This window comes from Lagopus leucura, unplaced genomic scaffold (genome assembly GCF_019238085.1).
Source record: "Lagopus leucura isolate 7727_CA_CO unplaced genomic scaffold, USGS_WTPT01 Super-Scaffold_73, whole genome shotgun sequence".
NCBI lineage: Eukaryota > Metazoa > Chordata > Aves > Galliformes > Phasianidae > Lagopus > Lagopus leucura.
Window position 1 is genome coordinate 7,078,592 of NW_024962252.1, and position 20,035 is coordinate 7,098,626.

At 38.9% G+C, this 20,035-nt stretch overlaps 1 protein-coding gene across 5 annotated transcripts in view; it reads right to left on the reverse strand.

Moving 5' to 3' along the window:
- Positions 1-20,035, reverse strand: part of LPIN1 (lipin 1) — a 75,324-nt gene that overhangs the window by 23,038 nt on the left and 32,251 nt on the right. For 4 of the 5 annotated variants that reach the window (XM_042874489.1, XM_042874499.1, XM_042874519.1 and 1 more), the window contains 9 exons: positions 14,221-14,421; positions 12,800-12,895; positions 11,693-12,027; positions 11,194-11,313; positions 10,170-10,277; positions 5,182-5,308; positions 3,202-3,511; positions 2,116-2,209; positions 460-647 (listed from right to left, as the gene is read on the reverse strand). In XM_042874489.1, coding sequence (XP_042730423.1) covers positions 460-647; positions 2,116-2,209; positions 3,202-3,511; positions 5,182-5,308; positions 10,170-10,277; positions 11,194-11,313; positions 11,693-12,027; positions 12,800-12,895; positions 14,221-14,421 — 1,579 coding nt within the window. The remainder of the gene's footprint in view (positions 1-459; positions 648-2,115; positions 2,210-3,201; positions 3,512-5,181; positions 5,309-10,169; positions 10,278-11,193; positions 11,314-11,692; positions 12,028-12,799; positions 12,896-14,220; positions 14,422-20,035) is intronic. The other variant, XM_042874507.1, reaches the window with a different exon arrangement.

Genomic DNA, 20,035 nt, shown 5'->3' on the forward strand with positions numbered 1-20,035 from the left:
TTTATCTTCATCGTATGCAGCTGAAAGTTTAAAGAACCAAACACTCTCAAATGATTTCTCTCAGGAGTCACACAAGAAATGGAAGGCACAGCAGCTGTTGCCATCTACAGACCAGACCATCTTTTTAATTCCTGGCATGGACAGCAGAGTACTTCCTGGCTATACATTATACCAGGTAACAAAAGCACCATGCACACTGCTATGATATAAAATCGGTATTATCAGGAAACACACACACATTTTTCACAAACATAGCATACATTAGATTACTAAAAGCTGTTAAAAACAGTGAAATGATAAAGACCTTCTAATTATGAAAAGAATCTAAGAAATTTGTCATTTCAGGAAGCGTTTTCTATACATATTCCTACATACAGCCACAGGAGGGCACTGCTCCCCTGATAAAGGACGCTCAGACTTGGTTGAGCGCACACGCCTGTATTGCAGGTCAACCTATACCTTTGGTTATCTCTTTGTTGTCCGTGAGGCCTCCACAGAGAGAAATGGCAATGGAGGGCAAATCTCTGGCTCCGTCTGAGGTGCTTTCAACACCACTGTCAGCACCTGAGCTCCCAAAAGACTGTGGAGAATGGGTGGCAGACCGTGGCCCTGTGTCATTTGCATTTCTGTTTTGTATGTTATCTCCACTGAAAAAGAAAAATCAGACATTCATTCTTCACCTATCCATTCCTAAATCCTCTCTCTTCAACATCATACTGTTTAGATCAGATGCATGCCGAAGAATAAAGAGAAATAAATTTGCTGGCTTTTGCCATAAATTTAAACAAAGCAGCACAGATCTCACTTGTCCTTAAGAATTAGATTGCCTCTACTAAATTTCCTAAACTACCCATGTATAATTACAGTTTATTTACAAGAAGAAAAAATAATATACAGTAAAAGCTTAGTGGATAAACTAAGATGGCCATAATCAAAATTTATACTAGGAGAATTGTTCCCAAAGTTTGTACATTTGCCAGATATGTATATAAATGTTTTGAATATTGAATATGCATATAAGCATATACAAGCTATTAGGAATTGAAAATTTTAAGAGGATACTGTTATGTATTATTTCTTAAAATCAAATGTATACAGATGAGATCATTATGAAGAAACACAGGCTCATCAAGTTGCTTTTCCATTCCAGATTTATAGGAATGCATTTGAGAATGGAATTTGCAATCCAACCTCCTCCTTCGTGTTACTAATCTTCCTCTGTTCTGTTGAAACACTAATGTAACAACAGCTGATTCTTTACTTTATATTCTTTGATTAAGTTCTTTACTAGGAGAGTGGTTAGGCCCTGGAACGGGCTGCCCAGGGAGGTTGTGGATGCCCCGTCCTTGGACGTGTTTAAGGCCAGGTTGGACGGGGTCCTGGGCAACCTGATCTGAATGTGTATGTTTGGTGGCCCTGCTAGGCAGGGGGGTTGGAACTACATGATCCTTGGGATCCCTTCCAACCCAGGTGATTCTGTGATTTTAAGCAAACAAGAAAAAAAAAAAAAGAGAAATGGAAGCCACTTTAATTGTTGCTCAACTACTTTAGTGAAATGACTAGAATGTGATGGACAAAGAAGATGTGAAACGTGAAGAGATTCCGATAAAGACTGAAAAAAGTTCCAATTTGTTTGGGATGAAATACTTTTATAAGAAAGTCTACCATGCATCATTAAAAAATGATTTTCTAACATATTGTTTATTGGTCGTTACCCACAGTAGAACAATATAAGAGCAATAGTTTTATGCTGGTAACAGTAAGGTACCAGTAATGAGCAAGGACATGGGGATATATATATATCCCACGGCCAACTGTTCTCCCAGGGCATGTGAGTAACACCCACAAACATCAGTGTGCATTATGTCATGATCCACAATCAATATGTGACGCTTGGTTTACCAACATGTAACATCAATTTTGAGCACAGCTCTTAGGCCCAAATACCAAGCCACCTAAAGGCCCCAACATTTCTACAAACTGTGGTGAAGACTGAAAGAAAATCAAACTTTCTTTTGAAGAAGAGGCCTCATCTGGTTGGCACAAACCATTTGATCTCAGTGGAAAAGGAAGAAAACTATACAAGCAGCAGAAATGTAAGCAAACAACTTATACTTTTTGGGGAAGTAAAGCGCAGCAACTTCTGGATCCATGTCAGTAAGGTCATCTAAATAGACACCGTCAGCACCAAGATGCCGGCTTCGTTTGTCTGTAAGGGATGGTAGAAATAAGTCTATTAACAAGTCTCTTCTGTGTAAGAAGTCTGAATTGGTATTGCTATTTAGCTATTCATTTTAGGATTGAGAAAGAAGACAAGTCATAACAGTCTGTGAACTGCAGTTGCATAAAATAGTACTGCCTAAAATTTCAAAACAAGTTGCTTGTATACATTGCTCACACTTGGAACACACAAATGGGAAAACAGGAGAATTGTGAGATATGCTGCAGCTTTCCTCATTCAGAGGATTCATTGGGAATTGCAAACCGTTGGTCACTAACTTGGGCTTTTTTTGACTTCAAAGACATCAAAAAGTTTGTGAAAATTGCTATAAGCTTGTATGCTTACTGATAAAACACACCTGCACAAAGCAGGCTTATGTAGAATTTTCTTAATTATAAAATAATCAGAGCTCTAAAATGTAACATTTTGTAAGCAAGTATATTTTACATGAAGACTAACACTTGCAATAAAATACAGTAGGAATAGATCCCAAAAGTTAGGAAACAGATGCAGACATCTCACAAATTCAAGACAAGATGCATACTAAGAATATATAACTAAAATTGCTCAATTTAGAGTATATCTATTGTTTGTGTAAAAATCCATGCTACATCACTGTACAAGAACAGAGAGACTCAACAAGTACCAGCCATGCACAATAGCTCTGAAAGTGGTCAAAGCAAGTGAATCAACAGATCTAGAGTGGGAATGTGCCAAAAACAAGATCTCTGAATTCAACCATATTTGATGAATTTGGAGCAAATTTTGCAGCCTTGCCAAAAATACCCAACAAATGAAAACTTCTGTCCTTCTATACTGTGAGCAACTCAGGTTTTGAGTGTTCTTTGTAAAATTTATTCCTTTCCAAGTCTGAAAGTGTCCTAAGGGCACAGATTAATTTATATGGCAATGGAGTGCTTCATCACCATGAACTTTAAAAAACAAAATCATACATGTAAATATGAAGAATCAAGTTTTACCTTTCTTTCTGGAAGGAGAATCCATCTTGCCAACTGCCTGAGCTGAGCAAGCCGCAGCTTGTTTTATATCCTCATTGGCAGGCAACGATAGTACAGCTGCTCCTGCAGATTCTGTCTCTGGCTTATTTGTCTCAGCTGGCAAGGGCTCAGTTTCATCAGCAGTTGCTGCATCAGTCTGTCCAAGGACAGGTAGAGGAGACACACCATTAAACTCCTCTATAGGAGCACTCTGGATGACCCGAAAGTGAGTGCTTTCAGAAGGATTTACATCTATTGTGTTGGGTTCCTTAGCTTTGATCAAAGAACTCGTCTGTAAGGAAAAAAAAAAAAAAAAAAAAAAAAAAAAGACTGCTATACAGAAAAGCTCTTAAAAAAATGCAATAGTTTCACTTGTACAATACAAGATCAGATTCTCAAGGTGAGCAAGCCACAAATAACTGAGTTTGATGCTTCAAAATACAATAGCCTTTTACTGCACTACTTGCTTGTAAGTATGTTTTATATATAATGTTTATATATATATACACACACACACACAAATATAATATAATGCAGCTGCATCCTGGGTCCAGGAAAATTTTGTTCTACAGTGGGTTCTGCAGTCCTCATTTCCCACACACCTGTGTGAGAGCACATCACAGCTCCCACCTGACCTCCTCTCTTTCAGCACAAACTGCAGCTTTGCCTTAGAAAGTAACCCTGACAAACATTGTTGACTAGAGTTCTCATACAATCAGAATGCTCCCAGGGAAAAAGATGTGGCTTGCTGTAACTTACCAATACTCCAGGTTAAGTTTTTTCAGCTCTCTATAGGCACAATTCTAGATCTCCCTGGAGTGCAAGACATGAGGCCTTCTTACGGAGAGAACTGCACTACAACAGCAGCTGTACGGCTACTGTAACCTTCATGTCAGAGCAAGCAAACATTTACAAGGTGATGAAGAGCATCCAAAGCTTAACTCCCACTTCAGACATGGCCAGATAAATTCACAATAGCTTGGTTAGCGACACAGATAGGGATTGCAAAGGGAAGAGTCTCTGAGAATAAGATCTGCAAAGCCTACTTTGCTGGCCTGCATAGCCTGGGTTGTCCCTTTATTCTACTCCTGTCCCATCGCCCCCTACAGTCCTTCCTGCAGAAAAGCCAGCCTTCAGCAGAAAGAAGCAAAAGCTGCATACTCTGTGCCCCCGTAGCTGCAACGTGTCCTTGTAACTAGCAATAGGACAAGAGAGAAAGGCCTCAAGTTGCATAATTGTTCAGATTGATATTAGGAATAATTTCTTCCCAGAAAGAGTATTAGAACAGGCTGCTCAGGGAAGTTGTGGAGTCACCATCTCTGGAAGCATTTAAGGAAAGGGTAGATGTCCACCAAACCTGTCCCTAAGTACTACAACAGGACTAGATGACCTTAAGATCTGCTCCAATCTTAACGATTCTATCATCATTGTTTCTCTCACCCACAGGCAGGTACAAGTCCTCAATCTCTTGTCCTGAATGAATGCTCTGACTCAGCAGCTCCCATAAGGAGACAGACACACCTGACCAGCAGCACACTCAGCTGCACATGGCTTGGCAGACAATACTGCTGGCACACCACAGATCCTGCCATCTAGCAGAGCTCTCAGAAAAGCCAGATGGCCTCAGGCTGGACACAGGCATCAAGCCAGTCGAGTCAGGACATCCAAGAAAGCTGCACATCTGGGCATGTGAAGATTTGTTGACAATTGCAGGTGTTTCTGGATATATATACACTCAAACAGCCACTTTCATTTTTGGTGAATCAAACTGCTAACACCAAGCACCTACTTTGCATCTAAGGCTCTTTAGGAACAAAACGCAATTTTCCTACATGAAACCTTACAATTTCATGTGAAAATGGGATCTCTTCTCCCTTCAGAAGCCTGCAATAAAGTAAGCACATTTGCCCAATCAAAGCACAACAGATGCCAGCAAGGAATTAAACTGATTAAACCACATACCTTCGTAGCCTGTGGTAGCTCTCCCCAGGCCCAGTGCATGTGTGGATTCTTTAGTCCACTCCTGTCTGTAGATTTACTGACTAATTCTGAATCACTTTGAGGAGTAGGAGGACGTGAGCCTGACGGACTGAAGAAAAATAAACAAGAAAAGAAGTAGTACTTACTACAGAAATACTACAAAACCAAAAATAACCTTGACACAGTAAGCACATTACAAATTGACATGCACCAGTCCAAAGTGTTGGAAGTTTTATGATTATTATCAGCCAATTGAGACAGTATGAAAGCAAGGAAAAACATTTCGAACAGTTCAGGATCTTCTTAATACTAGCACACAGTGGTCTCATAATCTGCCATCTTTTAGTAACTGCCATCACAGAAGCAGACTTCAAGAAGATGAAAAAGATGAGATGAGCACAGGACCTGAATATTTCAGAAGATCCTTTTTCCTATGTGGAAAAAAAAAGAATTTGGAATGGGGATGGCACCAGAAGCAGTAGATGAAGAGATGTTAGTATTGTTACAGTGGACATGAAGCATAGAAGTGATTCACTCAGATCAACAAGACACCTTACCCTGACTAAGTAATTAACCTAAAGGTATTCAGTTTATTGCTTCTTTTTACTGACTTGTTCAGTTCCATCCCCATATATGCATATTTATAGGGAAAACAGCAGGAGTAGTACACAAAGAAGTTGAGTGATCCCAGCAGAAAAATATTTAACTTTTTGTTTTGCTGCACTGGAATATAAAATCATTTATTTATCAGGAGATTATCAGTTTTGCAACATATTTTTAATCTGAAGTCAACAAAGTGAAGTCAATTTAGTCCTTAATAAATGATGCACTGATTTCAAGGGTAAAAGGAAAAAATCATAATTATCTACTCTGCCTTTCTGCGTGATGCAACTCATAGAATTTCACCCCAAAAATCTCTGAAGAAAGCCCATTATTTTTTGAGCCACAGAATTTATGGCTGTTTGAGAAGTCATTGGTATATTCATTCCATCTTGATTCACAAACCACAAGAAAAAAAAATAATAATAATCCACAACATTCATAGATCAAGGGTTCAAAGCTGAGTTATCTTCACTGTTAAAAAGCTTTCTACATTGGTCCAAGTTCTTCATGTTTGATTTTTTTTATTTTTTTTTTTAAAAAAAAACTTTCTTCTAAATAAACTGAATCCACATGAATATCCAAAATAGCTTTGCTCTTCCAAAACAGGACAGTTTTGTAGAGCATGGTGGGGGAACTCACTGGTTACAGGCAAATAGCTACTATGCACTTACACAAAACAGCTTTGAAAGACCTGTGAACTTCAGTCCTGAATATTATCAACTTTATCTGCATTATTGCTTGTTTTTAGCTCTGCTGCACTGGGACATATCTTGAATATGGAAACATGAACACTCTTCAGCTACAAATGATTAAATTATAGAGTTTATAAAAGGACCAAATACTCATTAGTCCATAAAGTACCATCTGACACATGAAGGAATTAATGAAATATGTTGTAAAAGGCAATTTCAAGCTCCAAGGATTTAAGAAATGCCTGGTGGCATTTTCAATATCTTTCACTAGCCCACTAGCAAATTTCTGGAACTGGCAATACGCATCTAGGGCCCACTGAAAATTTGCATGTTAGGAATCTGGACACTTAAGAAAGTCTTTGCCAACAATGATCCTATTGCAACTTTAAGCTCCAAAAATCTAACTTCAAGGAAGCATTATCACCACACTAATCAGTGCATTATAAACATTTTAACTTTCAAAACACCTATTCTACTTCAAAAAAGCCTTCTGTCCAGGCTTTGGGGTGTATTCAGATCAAACTCCCACCTTACTCAGCCAGACAACTGAAGAGAATACAGGCATTAATTCAGCTTGGGCTAGCAACTGCATTTTGCAGTGAGAATACAAACCAAGGAGTGGAGCAGAGGGGCCTTGCGTTTCCCAGAATTTTCTCTGAAAACACAGTTTTCTTAGACACACAACTAAGTGAAGAAGAACCGTGACATTTATTCCCAGACATACATGTGTAGGTGCTTGAAACAGCATACGTTAACACTGAGTTCTGCTCTGAGAAAGCTCCTGATGCAAAAGGCTGCTACCCACTCTCCTAAAACAGAGCATACACCATCTCTTGAACTTTCAACACAAGTACAATACCCATTTTACATGGAATAAATACTAACACAATACCAGAGGAGACCATAATTACCGTTGCAATGGCATCTCAGTGTAAAAGGTTTGATATCAAATCAGAATGTAAACACATCTATAAGGCAAAGAGAATAAACTATGGTCTTGTTTACAAAAAAGAATACTAAAACATTTTGACCTTTTATATAATCTAGAATATAAACTGGAATTTTCCAAGCCATCGAGAAACATTAGCATGGAGTTAGAGACCTTCCAGTGAGAGCTGTTTTTCTATTAGAGAGAAATATCCTTCTTACTTCATACTATCTTGTTTAACACTCAGCAGCTACTCTCTCCCCACATAATACCCTGCTGGAACAGCAATTTATGTGTGCAGAAGGCAATTATGCAAACTATAGTCTTGCTTATTTACTGTCTGTTTGCATAGTTCTACCTCCATGTATGTGACGCCAGATTTGTCTCCTTTATCTGTGCAAGGACTATTTTAGCTGCTATTTCCCTCAAAATATTGCTACCAAAGTAACATCATACTGGAGGCTAATAAAGCTCACAACCACTTTTTTTTTTTTTTATTTTACTCCACTATCATAGAATCACCAAGGTTGGAAAAGAATCATCCAGTCCAACCATCCACCTACCACTATTTCCCACTAAACCATGTTCTTCAGTACATGTAAACATTCCTTGAACACCTCCAGAGTGAGTGATTCAACCACCTCCCTGAGCAGCCCATGCAGCACCTGACCATTCTTTCAGAGATTTATTTCCTAATGTCAGACCTGAATCTCCCCTGTGCAACTTGAGTCCATTCCCTCTAGTCCTATTGCTAGTTACAATAGAAGAAGAGACTGAAAATACTATATGAAATTAAACCTTGGATTAGTGTTATACTTGCACTAGGAAAGTCAATAAAGCTGAACTGCAAGATCACATAGGACTTGTAGTTCAGTGATATTAATCTAGAAGCAATTCCCTAAATAAAAGACTCCAAAGGATTTTTATTTCTTACACCATCAAGACATTTGTAACTCAGGCCAAGCTATACCTTGCCTTTCATACAATTCTTCTGTCCTCAAGTCAGGCACTGACGCAGCCCAGATGAATTTCTACCCCCTTCTACAGATTGCTGAAGATACTGCAGGTCAAACTAGAGCTACCAGTCCTCTCAGCAATGCATAAGGACAAACTCAATCATTTAGGCAATCTATCCAATCCACATATCCAATCCATAAACACCAAATACTGGTGTCCCAGACCTATAGATTTCTTCATACAAGCTGTGCATGCAATGAATGTAGTCTGATGTCAAAGAATTAGAAACTTGGACTGTGGCTAGCAGCTCTATAGCAGGAAACCACGCTTATCTAAGAAATACTTCCTACTGAAAGCAAGGAAAGCCCAAGAAAACAGCAGTGTGATCTGCAAAAAAGTCCTGACTTGACTGAAGTCAAACAAACTGCAAAAAGATAGGCAGAAGGAAAGGGAGGTACCTCATTTACATTCCAGAACAACTGTTCAGAGTTTCTGAGCCTCCTTTTGAGTGATCACAGTAGCATTTCTGATCTCATACAGAGGAAAGGAGTTGTAGACAGAGAGGGCCTTATCTAGACCAGTCACTACAGCACTTTAGCTGCAAGTCTCAACTGCAGGACAGCTAAACTCCAGATCAAATTTGATGGAGCCATACAGGGCATATTATTTGTTCAAGGCCCACTTGTGCATACGCTCTACCTTCCCATGTAAATACTGGGGAGAACATCCCTGACTACCCCAGGATTTCACACAGAGTAGCTGTTGTTATGGCTGTTTAGGCTATAAAGAGTAGATCTCCAAGCTGGGAAACCCTTAAGATTTTCAGTTTTTAATACTACCTTTGGTATCTAGCTTGGTATCTATGTTGAGATAAGCAACGTGCAATTTAGTCTGATTCACTACTCAAAGCTTCCCCAGCACTAAAGGAGAACCAAGACCATATTCAGACACATAATTTAGAAGGTTGTACTTAGTTGCTATAACATCTCTCCACTAACTGGAAAGAAAGTGCCTGGCTGCAGAACCTTGAGACACCTTGAACACAAGGCATCTACAAATATCTGTATCCACTTTCAGATTTGTAAAATTCCAAGGTTAGAGGATGCCCACACTACAGCAAAGGCATAACTGTGGGTCTCCCAAGTTTTAGGCTCTGTTGTGCCATCTTTCCTCCTAAGATGCACCCCATTCCAATCCAATGTGCAGAGAGTATTTCAAAACAAGCAACAAGAGAAAAAGAGGTTCTGTTTTGACATTTGGCTCCTCCCATTTAAAAAAAAAAAAAAAAAAAGCAGAATTTGTATTTCTGGGTTTTAAAGGTTGTGTTTTGCTTTTACTTTCACTGGTGAAGAAGTAAACTCCTCAGGAGAAACAATGGATAGAAATGTCATTTAAATATATATTAACTGTAAAAAGACACATGGAAATGCCAGTCTTCAGAGGACTGCAAAACTTCACTAAGTTCCTTCTCCTTTTTGGGGGGTATCATCTTAATAAACTTATCTTTAAACTAGGTCTTCAGTGCCCTGATTTGATGGATACATTAGCTACCCTCATTCAACGTGTCATTCAAGGCAACCTACCTCCAGCCAGTGCTCACAAAGAAGAGAGGAAGTGATTTCCAAAGTCACTTTTATTAAAGTGTCTGGGTTAGCAATGAGTACAGTTATAAATACAGCACAGTTCACGTGCAATTAATGTGCCAAGAGCATATTAATGCGCCAAGAGCATATTAATGCATTAAAAGGATTAAAGAATAGCACAGAAAAGTGGGAGAACAACTGTTCTACCTGTCTGGAGGAGAAAAATGAGAAGACTGATGAGGACAAGAGTTAGACAGGCCACCATCTACTGGAACAGTGAGAAGAGAGGATTGCCCTGTGCAATCTATAGGTTTACTGGACAACACAACATGTTGGTAAGAAAAAAGAAATAAAACAGTGTCATTATTCACAACTAGTGCTGATTAACATAAGCTCTTTGTGTATTAGCTATGTAAATGATGAATTTACATCTAGAGTTTTCGAAATACAGAATATTGCAATCCAGAAACAAACAGAATGTACAGTAAAAAAAAAGCCACTGAGGAGGCAGGGTATTCACACATACTGTCACCAGCTAATCTCATTAAGCTATACAGTCAGTGCAGAAAGTTTATTATAGAATGCAATGTAAAACATCTAAATTAAGCCTCTAAAAATCATTTCCTTGCTTTCCTTTCTTCCATTCCTCACCCACAGAGACAGTTCGTTAAGACATACCATAAAGTCTTACTGATACTACCCCACTTGAAGTGGTGTACAGCCACATAAACACACACACACTTCATTCTTATTTTAATGAATGCAACTGACAACAAGATATCAATTTCTGATGGTATTTCCCAAATACCAGGAATGGACATGAACATTCATTTAAAAAAAAAAAAAAGTATAATCAAAGTATACTTATTGAGTATACTCAAAGTGCTTAAAGTTTTACATCTCTGCATTGACTGACATGCTTAGAAAGTGTGTGCATCAGGTAAAGATTCAGCTTTGACAACACATATAACCTCTTTGAAGTACACACATCTGTTAATACCACTGCTTGCACATAAGTATTCTTTAGAATTTGTGGGCCTGAATTTGTATGCACGTGTTTGTTAAATCAAGGGCAAAGTTAACCTGAAATTGTTCTACAGTATGTGATTTCATCTAGCAGTTGACAGTGATCATGTTTGTTGTCAAAACTTTCCTAAGACTTGATACAGCACTAGCATGTAAGAAATTAATGAAACGAGAACTATCTAGGACTGTACCATCAGAAAATTACCTTTGAATAGGTGACCATTCCCCATCCGAACGAGGGTATGATGAGGACTGAGAATAAGTAGACACAGCAGGTGCCTTTATATCAGATACGTCATCAACAAACACATCCGGAACAAGAATCCTAGGAAGAGACATGACATTAAAAAAAACATTTTATTACTCAACCATTACATACTACAGACAGCTGGGGTGGGAGTAAAGGGGGGAAAAACACGTACTGCAAAGAAGAATTGACTTAACCTGAAGTAAAAAGACAGAAAAATGTCATCTGATTCACACCTTCCTAGCCCACAGCATGACTAAAGACTGTTCTTTTTTTAAGTGCCATTTTCATTATTCCTGATAGTAGCACTCCTGATAGCTTTCTAGCCAAAAGCTCTTTCTTAGAAAGAATGTTTATCAGCCATGTGTACCAACTTCAAAATTACTGTCAGAGGTACAGAATGGAACATTAACCCTGCATTAGGTTTCCATTATACATCTCCATTCCACTGTGATACCTTGAGTTGTCCAATGGTTCCTTTTCTTCCTCTGAGCTAATCTCTATAGGAAACATGTCTTCATCTTCTGATGTGTCTCCAATGTCTTCTCTTTTTAAGCTGTCTATTTTGTGGGTAGACTTCCTCCTCTTTTTCCTTCTCTTTTTCACAGAGCTACAGACTGGAGATGTTTCATTACCAGGCTGGGATCCATGAGCTTGGGGTGGTACTTGTGAGGATACACTGTTGTCCAGGTTTCTTATCCTGTCAATTGAGTTCCTCTTCAGCTGAGCTTCCATTAACACAGTTCCCTCAGACAGAATGGGGGACGTAGAGAGATGATAAGGAATTACTTCCTGAGAAAGAAATCCAAACCATGCAAAAAAGTTAGTTCTTCTGTCAGTCATAAATATAGATCTAAAATCCACACACAATCAACAAAATTTAAGACATCACTCAGAAAAGTAACAATGATTTGATATCTGGAAGCTCAGCAAGATCCCTCTGTAGAAGAATTTGAGAATTCATTCCACTTTGTACAGTAACAAAAATTAAGGGCTTTACTGATAGATTACTTCACACAGGGACTGCTCAAAACAACTGTGGCCATAACTTACATAGGCTAGTACTTAATTCCACAGTTCAAGAGCAGAAATTTTCATTTAAATACAATTCATGTGAATTACAGTTGCAGGATGACGTCTTTGGCGAGTACCACAATTACTCTGCACACAAACGTTTACAAGGCACATGCACTTTATGCTGGCAGTCTGCTGAGTATATGTGTTCAAAGTCAAGATTTCTGAGAGAAAAAAGAAGCTGTGAAAATACCATCCTCTGCTGTACGCATCTTTGGATCACATGAACTGTGTACATGTTATTTCTGTTCACACACTGAAATGCATATAAGCCCGTAATTTTTAGTTATGTGATGATTTTCTTCAGGTTCTTTCCAACCTCAGCAATCAAGAAAAAGTTCAGTACTGAGTTCCAATAGCAGAAAAATATCCAGAAACTTTCAAACTTACAGAACGGATAAAAATACATTTTTCAACAAAACCTCTAAATTCAGAATTGACTTTGAAGAGTAAGCACTGTGTTTTAACAAACTGGAATTTTGATTCTTACCTGATTGTTATCCATCTCCTGCACAAAAAAGGCTTCTCCATTGTCTCCTAGTTTCATGTGCAAATCTACAGCCTCTCCATTAATTTCTATGTCAACCTGGAAGTCAATAACATTTTTGAAAATTAAAACAACATTGTTTTAGATACACAGTTCATGTTCAGCTATCCTACCTTTGTCAATGGACAAATACTTCTCAGTGCAGCACAGGAAGCCTCCTCATTAACAAAAAAAAAAACCACTCCACTACACTTGTGAAGGGGCAGGGAAATTTTCTTGCCCTTCACAAGGCCATCAGTTTTCAGGATGCTGCCCTAACTTACTCAGCTCATTGTTGTCTAGCTCCCCAGGAAGGTTTATAGCCATTACATAAAGCCCTGAATCTTTTTAATTGAAATTCTAGATGCTTCATTTGCCACATAAATCTTTTCTCCCTTTTAATTCACAGCCTAATTTTTCAGCGTGCAGAAAGTGCTTCCACATACAAATTTCTAATATCCTGTCTTTCAAATTAATTAAGCAAGTACTATGAGAAGCAGAAACAAAAATGTTTTTTTTTTATTCTCAACACGATCCACATATTGATTTCTTCCATGCATTTATCTTAGAGCTGTACAGCACCAACCATTTCCATTTCTTCTCAGGAACATTTCTCTCTTTGCTTATAACCATTTTTGCCACTAACTTCTTTTTCACTGTATCTATGGAGGGAGACTTGGACAACCTACATTTACATTTCCAGAAATTGCACGTGTTTGGCATAGGAACAATTTCAACTGTTATCCATTTTAATTGTTTGCGTTCCTTTTTGATTTCGGTAAGACTTAAAGAATGATGACATTTGAATTTTTCTGCTGAATAATTACAGATACACTCTCAGCTCAAACTATATGTGCTTATGAATTATTTCCTAAAATAATCTGTCATGCATTAGTCACTGGCAACTTCTGATCCTACACTGTACGGCCAGGCCGTTCAGCTTGATTACATTTATCTGAAGTCCTCACTGCTTTTTCTAGCTTCGATTTGTCTTAGTATTCTTTACCTCAAAAATATTACTTCATTGTAAATCCCTTTTTTTTTTTTTATAAATACCAATGCACATAGTATAAAAAGTCATCTTTCAACGTAGTCACTAATGAAATTGAGAATATGCCCAAATTAGCACATTCAAAGTTCTGCTCTATTGAAAATAAACACTACAAATTTCATGGTTCCTTTTTATTATTACGGTCAACATCTTAGCAATTATGCTTAGAAGTGTGGCAGTCTGTAATAACTGTATTAAGTGAAAATTGCTTCAATTTGAGTACTTTGTAAAGAATGTCCAAAGAAAATCTTGTCTAACATACAGAGTATCTAGTAAATTTCATACCACTGGAGTCAAATCACAGACAGAATATATCCAAAGTGTCAATTCTTACCACTTTCTCCCTGGAACGCAGAACTCCCATTTTCCCAAAGCGGACGTGGAAAGGAGAACACTGAAGATTTCCATCCGGCTGACGTACAACAATTACATCAATACATCCCGACAGCGTGGCTGGGTTTAGTCCCTTGTAGAGTTCCTTCACAGTTACAAACACTTGCCCTGCTAACTGTCCAACGTAGTTCATGGTTTGGACCTGAAAAGCAACAGATAAAACAGATTAGGTTTAGAGCTCTGCTTTATATTGTAAAGACATTTGAGATCGAGACATTTTACATTCCAGCAAGGGTTATTCTCTTGTTTCATTAGTTAATAACTTCACATGAAATCAGGATTTCTCAATGACTTTATTTAGAGCTGACATAGGTGTGGAGAGTTATCAAAAAACAAAAACAAAAGAACCTTTTAACTCTCAGAATTATAACAACTTCCAAAAGTTTGTAACATTAGTTGCATTCAAAACCACAGTCAGACTTTCAGACTGTAGCTCATAAGTGTTTCTACTTTATCACTGAAGAGAAAAGCATTATTGCAGCACAAAACATCCCCTCCTATCATTTATTGTGCTCTAAAAATGGAATATATTTTTCTCGTGTATTTCTACAGGCTTTTAAGGGCAGGGCAAGGGATGGTTCTAAGCAGATCTCCTTTTTCACTGCATTAAAGACAAAGACTATTCTCCCACTTAGCTGAGATTTCTGCTGTTAGAAGTATATTGTAAGACACACGTGCATAAAGTATGCAATATGTTTTGGCACTCCAGAGCTTCTGAATTTTGGAGTGCTTTTAAATACAACTCTACCAATCTTTTAGAATATCTTCTTAGTACAAGCAAGTTTATCAAAAATGAGGCACGTGTTGATGGTTAAAGTGGTTGGCTGCTTGGCTTTATTTCCCTTCCTCTCCCAATTAGTATAGTTTCCTCCCTTCTTAATACATATTCTCATCACACACAGTCCCTACACAAGACACTCATAAATCCAGCAAGTCCTTTGAGGGGTCACAAAATATGAATGAATTTAAGCAGATGCTCTCCAGAGCACTAGAAACTCCATGGACTGTGTTATTTCCTTTGTTTTTTCCAATACCTCTTGCAGATCCTGAGATAGTGATTTCAAGACTGTTCTTGTACGTACTGAGCCTATACTTAGAATGCCTGGCATACATGTCCCTTACAGGGCTGCACATCACCTGGATACCAACAGAGAGGGCAGGAAATGGTAAAACTCACACTGCTGATGAGAACAGAATCAAACTCAGTCTGAGACAGTCACTGCATTGAGCTGCATAGCACTTATTAAGCAGCAGCTCCAACACAGGCTTCTTTCAGCTGTGCTCTCTTGGTAACAACAAAATGATGCAAGTATGAAATGATTCAAAAATAGCTCTGATTTTTAACAGTGATTTATACTTAGAAGAGAACAAACAAACCAAAAAATAACTATTAAAAGAATGCCATGAAAACTGACCTGTCTATTTCAAAGTATTTGGCACTACACAAAATGTTAACTGCTGAAATCCATAAATCTGCACTCAGGCACCTAGGAAGTGCCACTGATAAGTCAAAATGTGAAAACTTGATAGCAAAAGGTCATAATATTCAATGCTCCAGTATCCAACTGGCAGCAGCATCCTGGGCTCCTACAGTAAGAGTATTAGTAACATACTTTTCCTAAATGTATATCCAGCAGAGAGCTGTTGCACTGAGAACTTTAAACTCATGATGCACCTTGTGCTGTGTCATAATTGTTGGAACAGCAGATTAGAAAAGGGCTTCTAGAGTCCCACGTACCACAGCCCTCCTTAAAGGAGGGGCAGCTCGGCCCAGAATCCCAATGGAGCTCTCACTACCTTCAAGGATGGAGATTTCACAGCCTTACCAAGCATCTGTTACCACATCCTCATAGCGATGATTTTCTACCCAGTATCTAACTAGAATTTCCCACAAGTTGTGCCCTTTGCCCCGTTTTATCACTCTGCACATCTGAACAAATCCTGCTTCCATGGTATTCCCAGCAGGTTGCTGACTGCCCTAAAGATTGAGCAGAATTAACTTTCCAAGATTCTCCCTGCAAGTCGTAAGCTTTAGCCCCCTAATTATCTTCATAGCTCCCACATGAACGCTCCAAGAAGCCAGCACTACACACACACACTTACTGTTAGTAGATTTTTTTTTAGTTATCTCTGCTTTGGAAAAATACTTCCAGTTTCTATGAAGGATTTGTCTAACCTAAATAAGAAATTTATTTCTTGTTGTGCTAGCATTAAACTTAAAGCTGGCTACATTTAGATTCCAAATTACATGGTTTATTTGACACCAGTTGTTGCCTGGCCTGCATAAGCAACAAAATTTCTAGGTGCAACACAGATGTGACTTCCTTTTCCTTGGTGAAGGAGTACTTGCTGGGACTCGACATACACCTGCTTTTTTGGGAGGTTAGAGGTAACCAGTCCAAACAAAGAGAACTCACATCCTCTTAACAAGTTACATCAGCAGATCTCCTCAGCTCCTCAAAGGAGAATTATGGAACTGCTCTCGTTCATGACAAATCCAACCACACTGCCTGCCCTGTCTTAGGACACAGATTATTTTTATGCTGGTGAATTAAAAGTGAGACGCTATCCTCAAGCTCTGTGACCAAGTGGAACAGCACAGCTTGCTTCCATACAGTGCAGCCTCTAATCCCTATAAAAAAAAAAAGCCACATTCAAATGGTTCACTAGTGCCAGACATTAAGTCCAGACTGGGCTGAACCTGGCCCATGCTTGTAAAATCACCGCAGAATTAAAAGAGGATGACAGATTAATCCTATGGGAATCACACAAAAATGGTTTCATATTTCCAACATAGGGAGCAAAAGGGAGTTCTAGCAGGGGGATAGTTCAGAAATGGGACTCAGACTCAAAATATGGGCCCTCTGTCCTAGCTTTTGCACAGACCCACCAAAGCTGAAATTGATTGGACAACCTACAGTCAGGCAATACTGTGTCAGCACTCCAGGAAACCAACATTCCTCAAACCCCAGAGAGGCTGCCTGTGGTTTTGGTGCAACATTCACTCTGGCATCTCCAAGACATCTTCCACACACTAACCAGGCAGCAGTGACTTCAGCAATAAGCACAAGGTTTACGTCATGGGTTAAACCCACTGCCTGGTTGTTAATCACACTGGATTTAGCAAAACTTGTTTTCATACTGTGGAAGCAAGCTAGTAGACAGAGCATAAACTATTTTTTGCTGCTGGGAAAGTTCAAAATCCTTTTGATCAAAGCTTTCAGCAAGTGAGAGCAGCCTGTAATGCTTCTGCCATTATTCTCAAATGGTCTGAAACACTCCACAGACCCAAATGATTCATCCATTATGAAATTAAAAGTATTTTCTAGCATCATTTTTCATGTCAAACTAACTAGCATCCCCTGCTGAGGGAATAACTCCAATCTTTTTGTTATTAAGACAGCCATCATTTTTCAGATGTTATTGTTTTGTGGAAAATACGTAAAAAATAAAGCATTGGGTGCTAAATTATTACTTAATTATGTAACTTAGCAAAGAGTAGCCTTAACAATATCATCTTCAGTCCTTCCTGAAGCTCCAACTCTACTGGATGACCAATCTAGTTCAAAAGCACCACCACCTGAATCATCTGCTTCTTTTGTACAGGTACACCAAGCTGTACACACACACTGGGAAAGCTGGTAATTGCACCCTTCCCGGCCCCTTCTTTGCAACCCAGCTCTTCCCCCATACCATTCCACCTTTCTTTTCTGGACACTACCCAATAAAACACTGAAAGTTATCACAATTAAAGACACTGTCACTGTGCTCGTGTCCTAGTTAGTAAGCAAAATCACATCACAGAGCTCATCGTTTGATTGCTTAGACTGAATCTATTCAAACTACAAAAACCTGGTACATTTTTGGCACACAAGCACTCTCCCAAGCAATTCTTGGGTAGCTGGCCCATCAGTAGCAGCAGCAGTTCAGACAAACAAGAGATGACTCCCAAAGAGCAGTTTAGATGTAGTCACCTTCCTTAAAAGTTAATGCACAGATGCAAGCAGACTAAGCTAGCTGGTCTGTCTGCCAAGAATGGCCTTTGGCATCCTTTTATGTGTTAGCATGAGTAAAACATTTAGGTCCCTTTCAACACTTTCTCCAGAGTTCTGCAGTTCCACAAACTGCAGAATTTTTTGCAGTTGCACAAAGAAGATGTGCAGCAATGCTAAATGTAACACAAACAAAATCTGCAGCACAAAGGAACATACCACATTACAGACACACCTTTTCATTATGGATTTAAAACCTTATGTCATGATGAGACCCAAACTTTCCCAATAAATTTTCCTTATAGCTTCGAAGTGGTGAAAGGGAGCCAGAAAGCAACGAGCCAGCATTCAGTTCAGATAAATCACTGCAGCACTGCAGCTCATGCCCACACTACGAGAACTTCCCAAGCCTGGGCTACATGGTTCCTTGATCTACTCTTGGCTTTTGTTATGAAGATGCAAAGCTTGAGAGAGACTGGACCACAGCTGGGGATCAAACTTTGGCTCCTCCAAGGGAATCAATCGCACACAGCAGAGCAATCGGCAACACTTAAGAGACTCCTAGGTAAGTAACGACTTCTATCATTTCATTATGTGCCAAATATTTCTTTTCTTGACTCTGAAACAACTCAGTTTTGTTTGCAGTATTGAACACCAACCTCCTCTACAGCAATTAATAGAATTCTTCAGAATTGCATCAGAGTTTATGTTCTAAAAACATTGATAACAAAATTATTCCAGTAAGCTTCTCTGGAGGGATGTTTTTTTGTTTTTTTTTTCCAAAATTAAGATAAACCCTTCACATCTATAGAGTAACTGCACTAGCAGTGACTTCCTAACTACTAAAGCTCATAAAAACTAATATTCTACTCATTTAGAAGCAGTATTTCTATCTATTAGTAAATGATTAACATCTTGCAAAGTCATTAATGCTGAGTCACCACCCCATCCAAACCTCCTAAGTTCTACCACATTTCTGGTTAGACTCCGAAAATCATTAATAGCTTTTGAAAACCTTTTTCTTTATTACTTGCTGGCTTCTACATCAATCCAACCCAGGGTCTTGGCTATGAACCCCACTGTGCAGGCACCACGTAGGTTTGCAGCAAGTCTCAGTTTAGGTCCATGTTTTGCAACAAGATCCATATATCATCTTGTCCAAGTTACTAAGGTTGAGATATAGAGTGCGATTTAACTCCCACTGATGTCAAGTGAGGTCTGTTACATGTGGCTACATCATAAGGTAGCAAAATACAGACAAATCTTGCTAAACAAGACTTATTTCCTCCCCCCCCCCCCCCCCCCCACCATCTAAGAAAGGGAACCTGGACACACAAGCTAGAAGGAGCCATGAGCAGCCACATTTCTGATATGGACAAGTTGTGGGAGTGCCGTCTGCTGAACAGTGCAATTCTGGTTGTTTCACAAATAGTATGACAGACTCTAGACCAAACCTGATTATGCACAGTTTTTCCAGATCTCACCACAGTCACAGCAGTATGAGACAGACTACATTCCTGCAGGTGATTTGACAATGCTTCTGGTCAGCTGGGAACAGGTGCAAGACACTTGCTCATCCCAAACTAGAACAGAACATGCTGCATGTGGCTGGCTTGACACCAGAGTAAGAGCATTCTGCTTCCTGCCAGCAGAAATACTTTAAGGTTGGGATTATTCTGGGCTTAATTCTATTAGACAATTTGAATCCCATTTGGAGTTAGCCAAGAGCTGTGACTTCTTATAATGTCCAAGGAGTCAAACAGA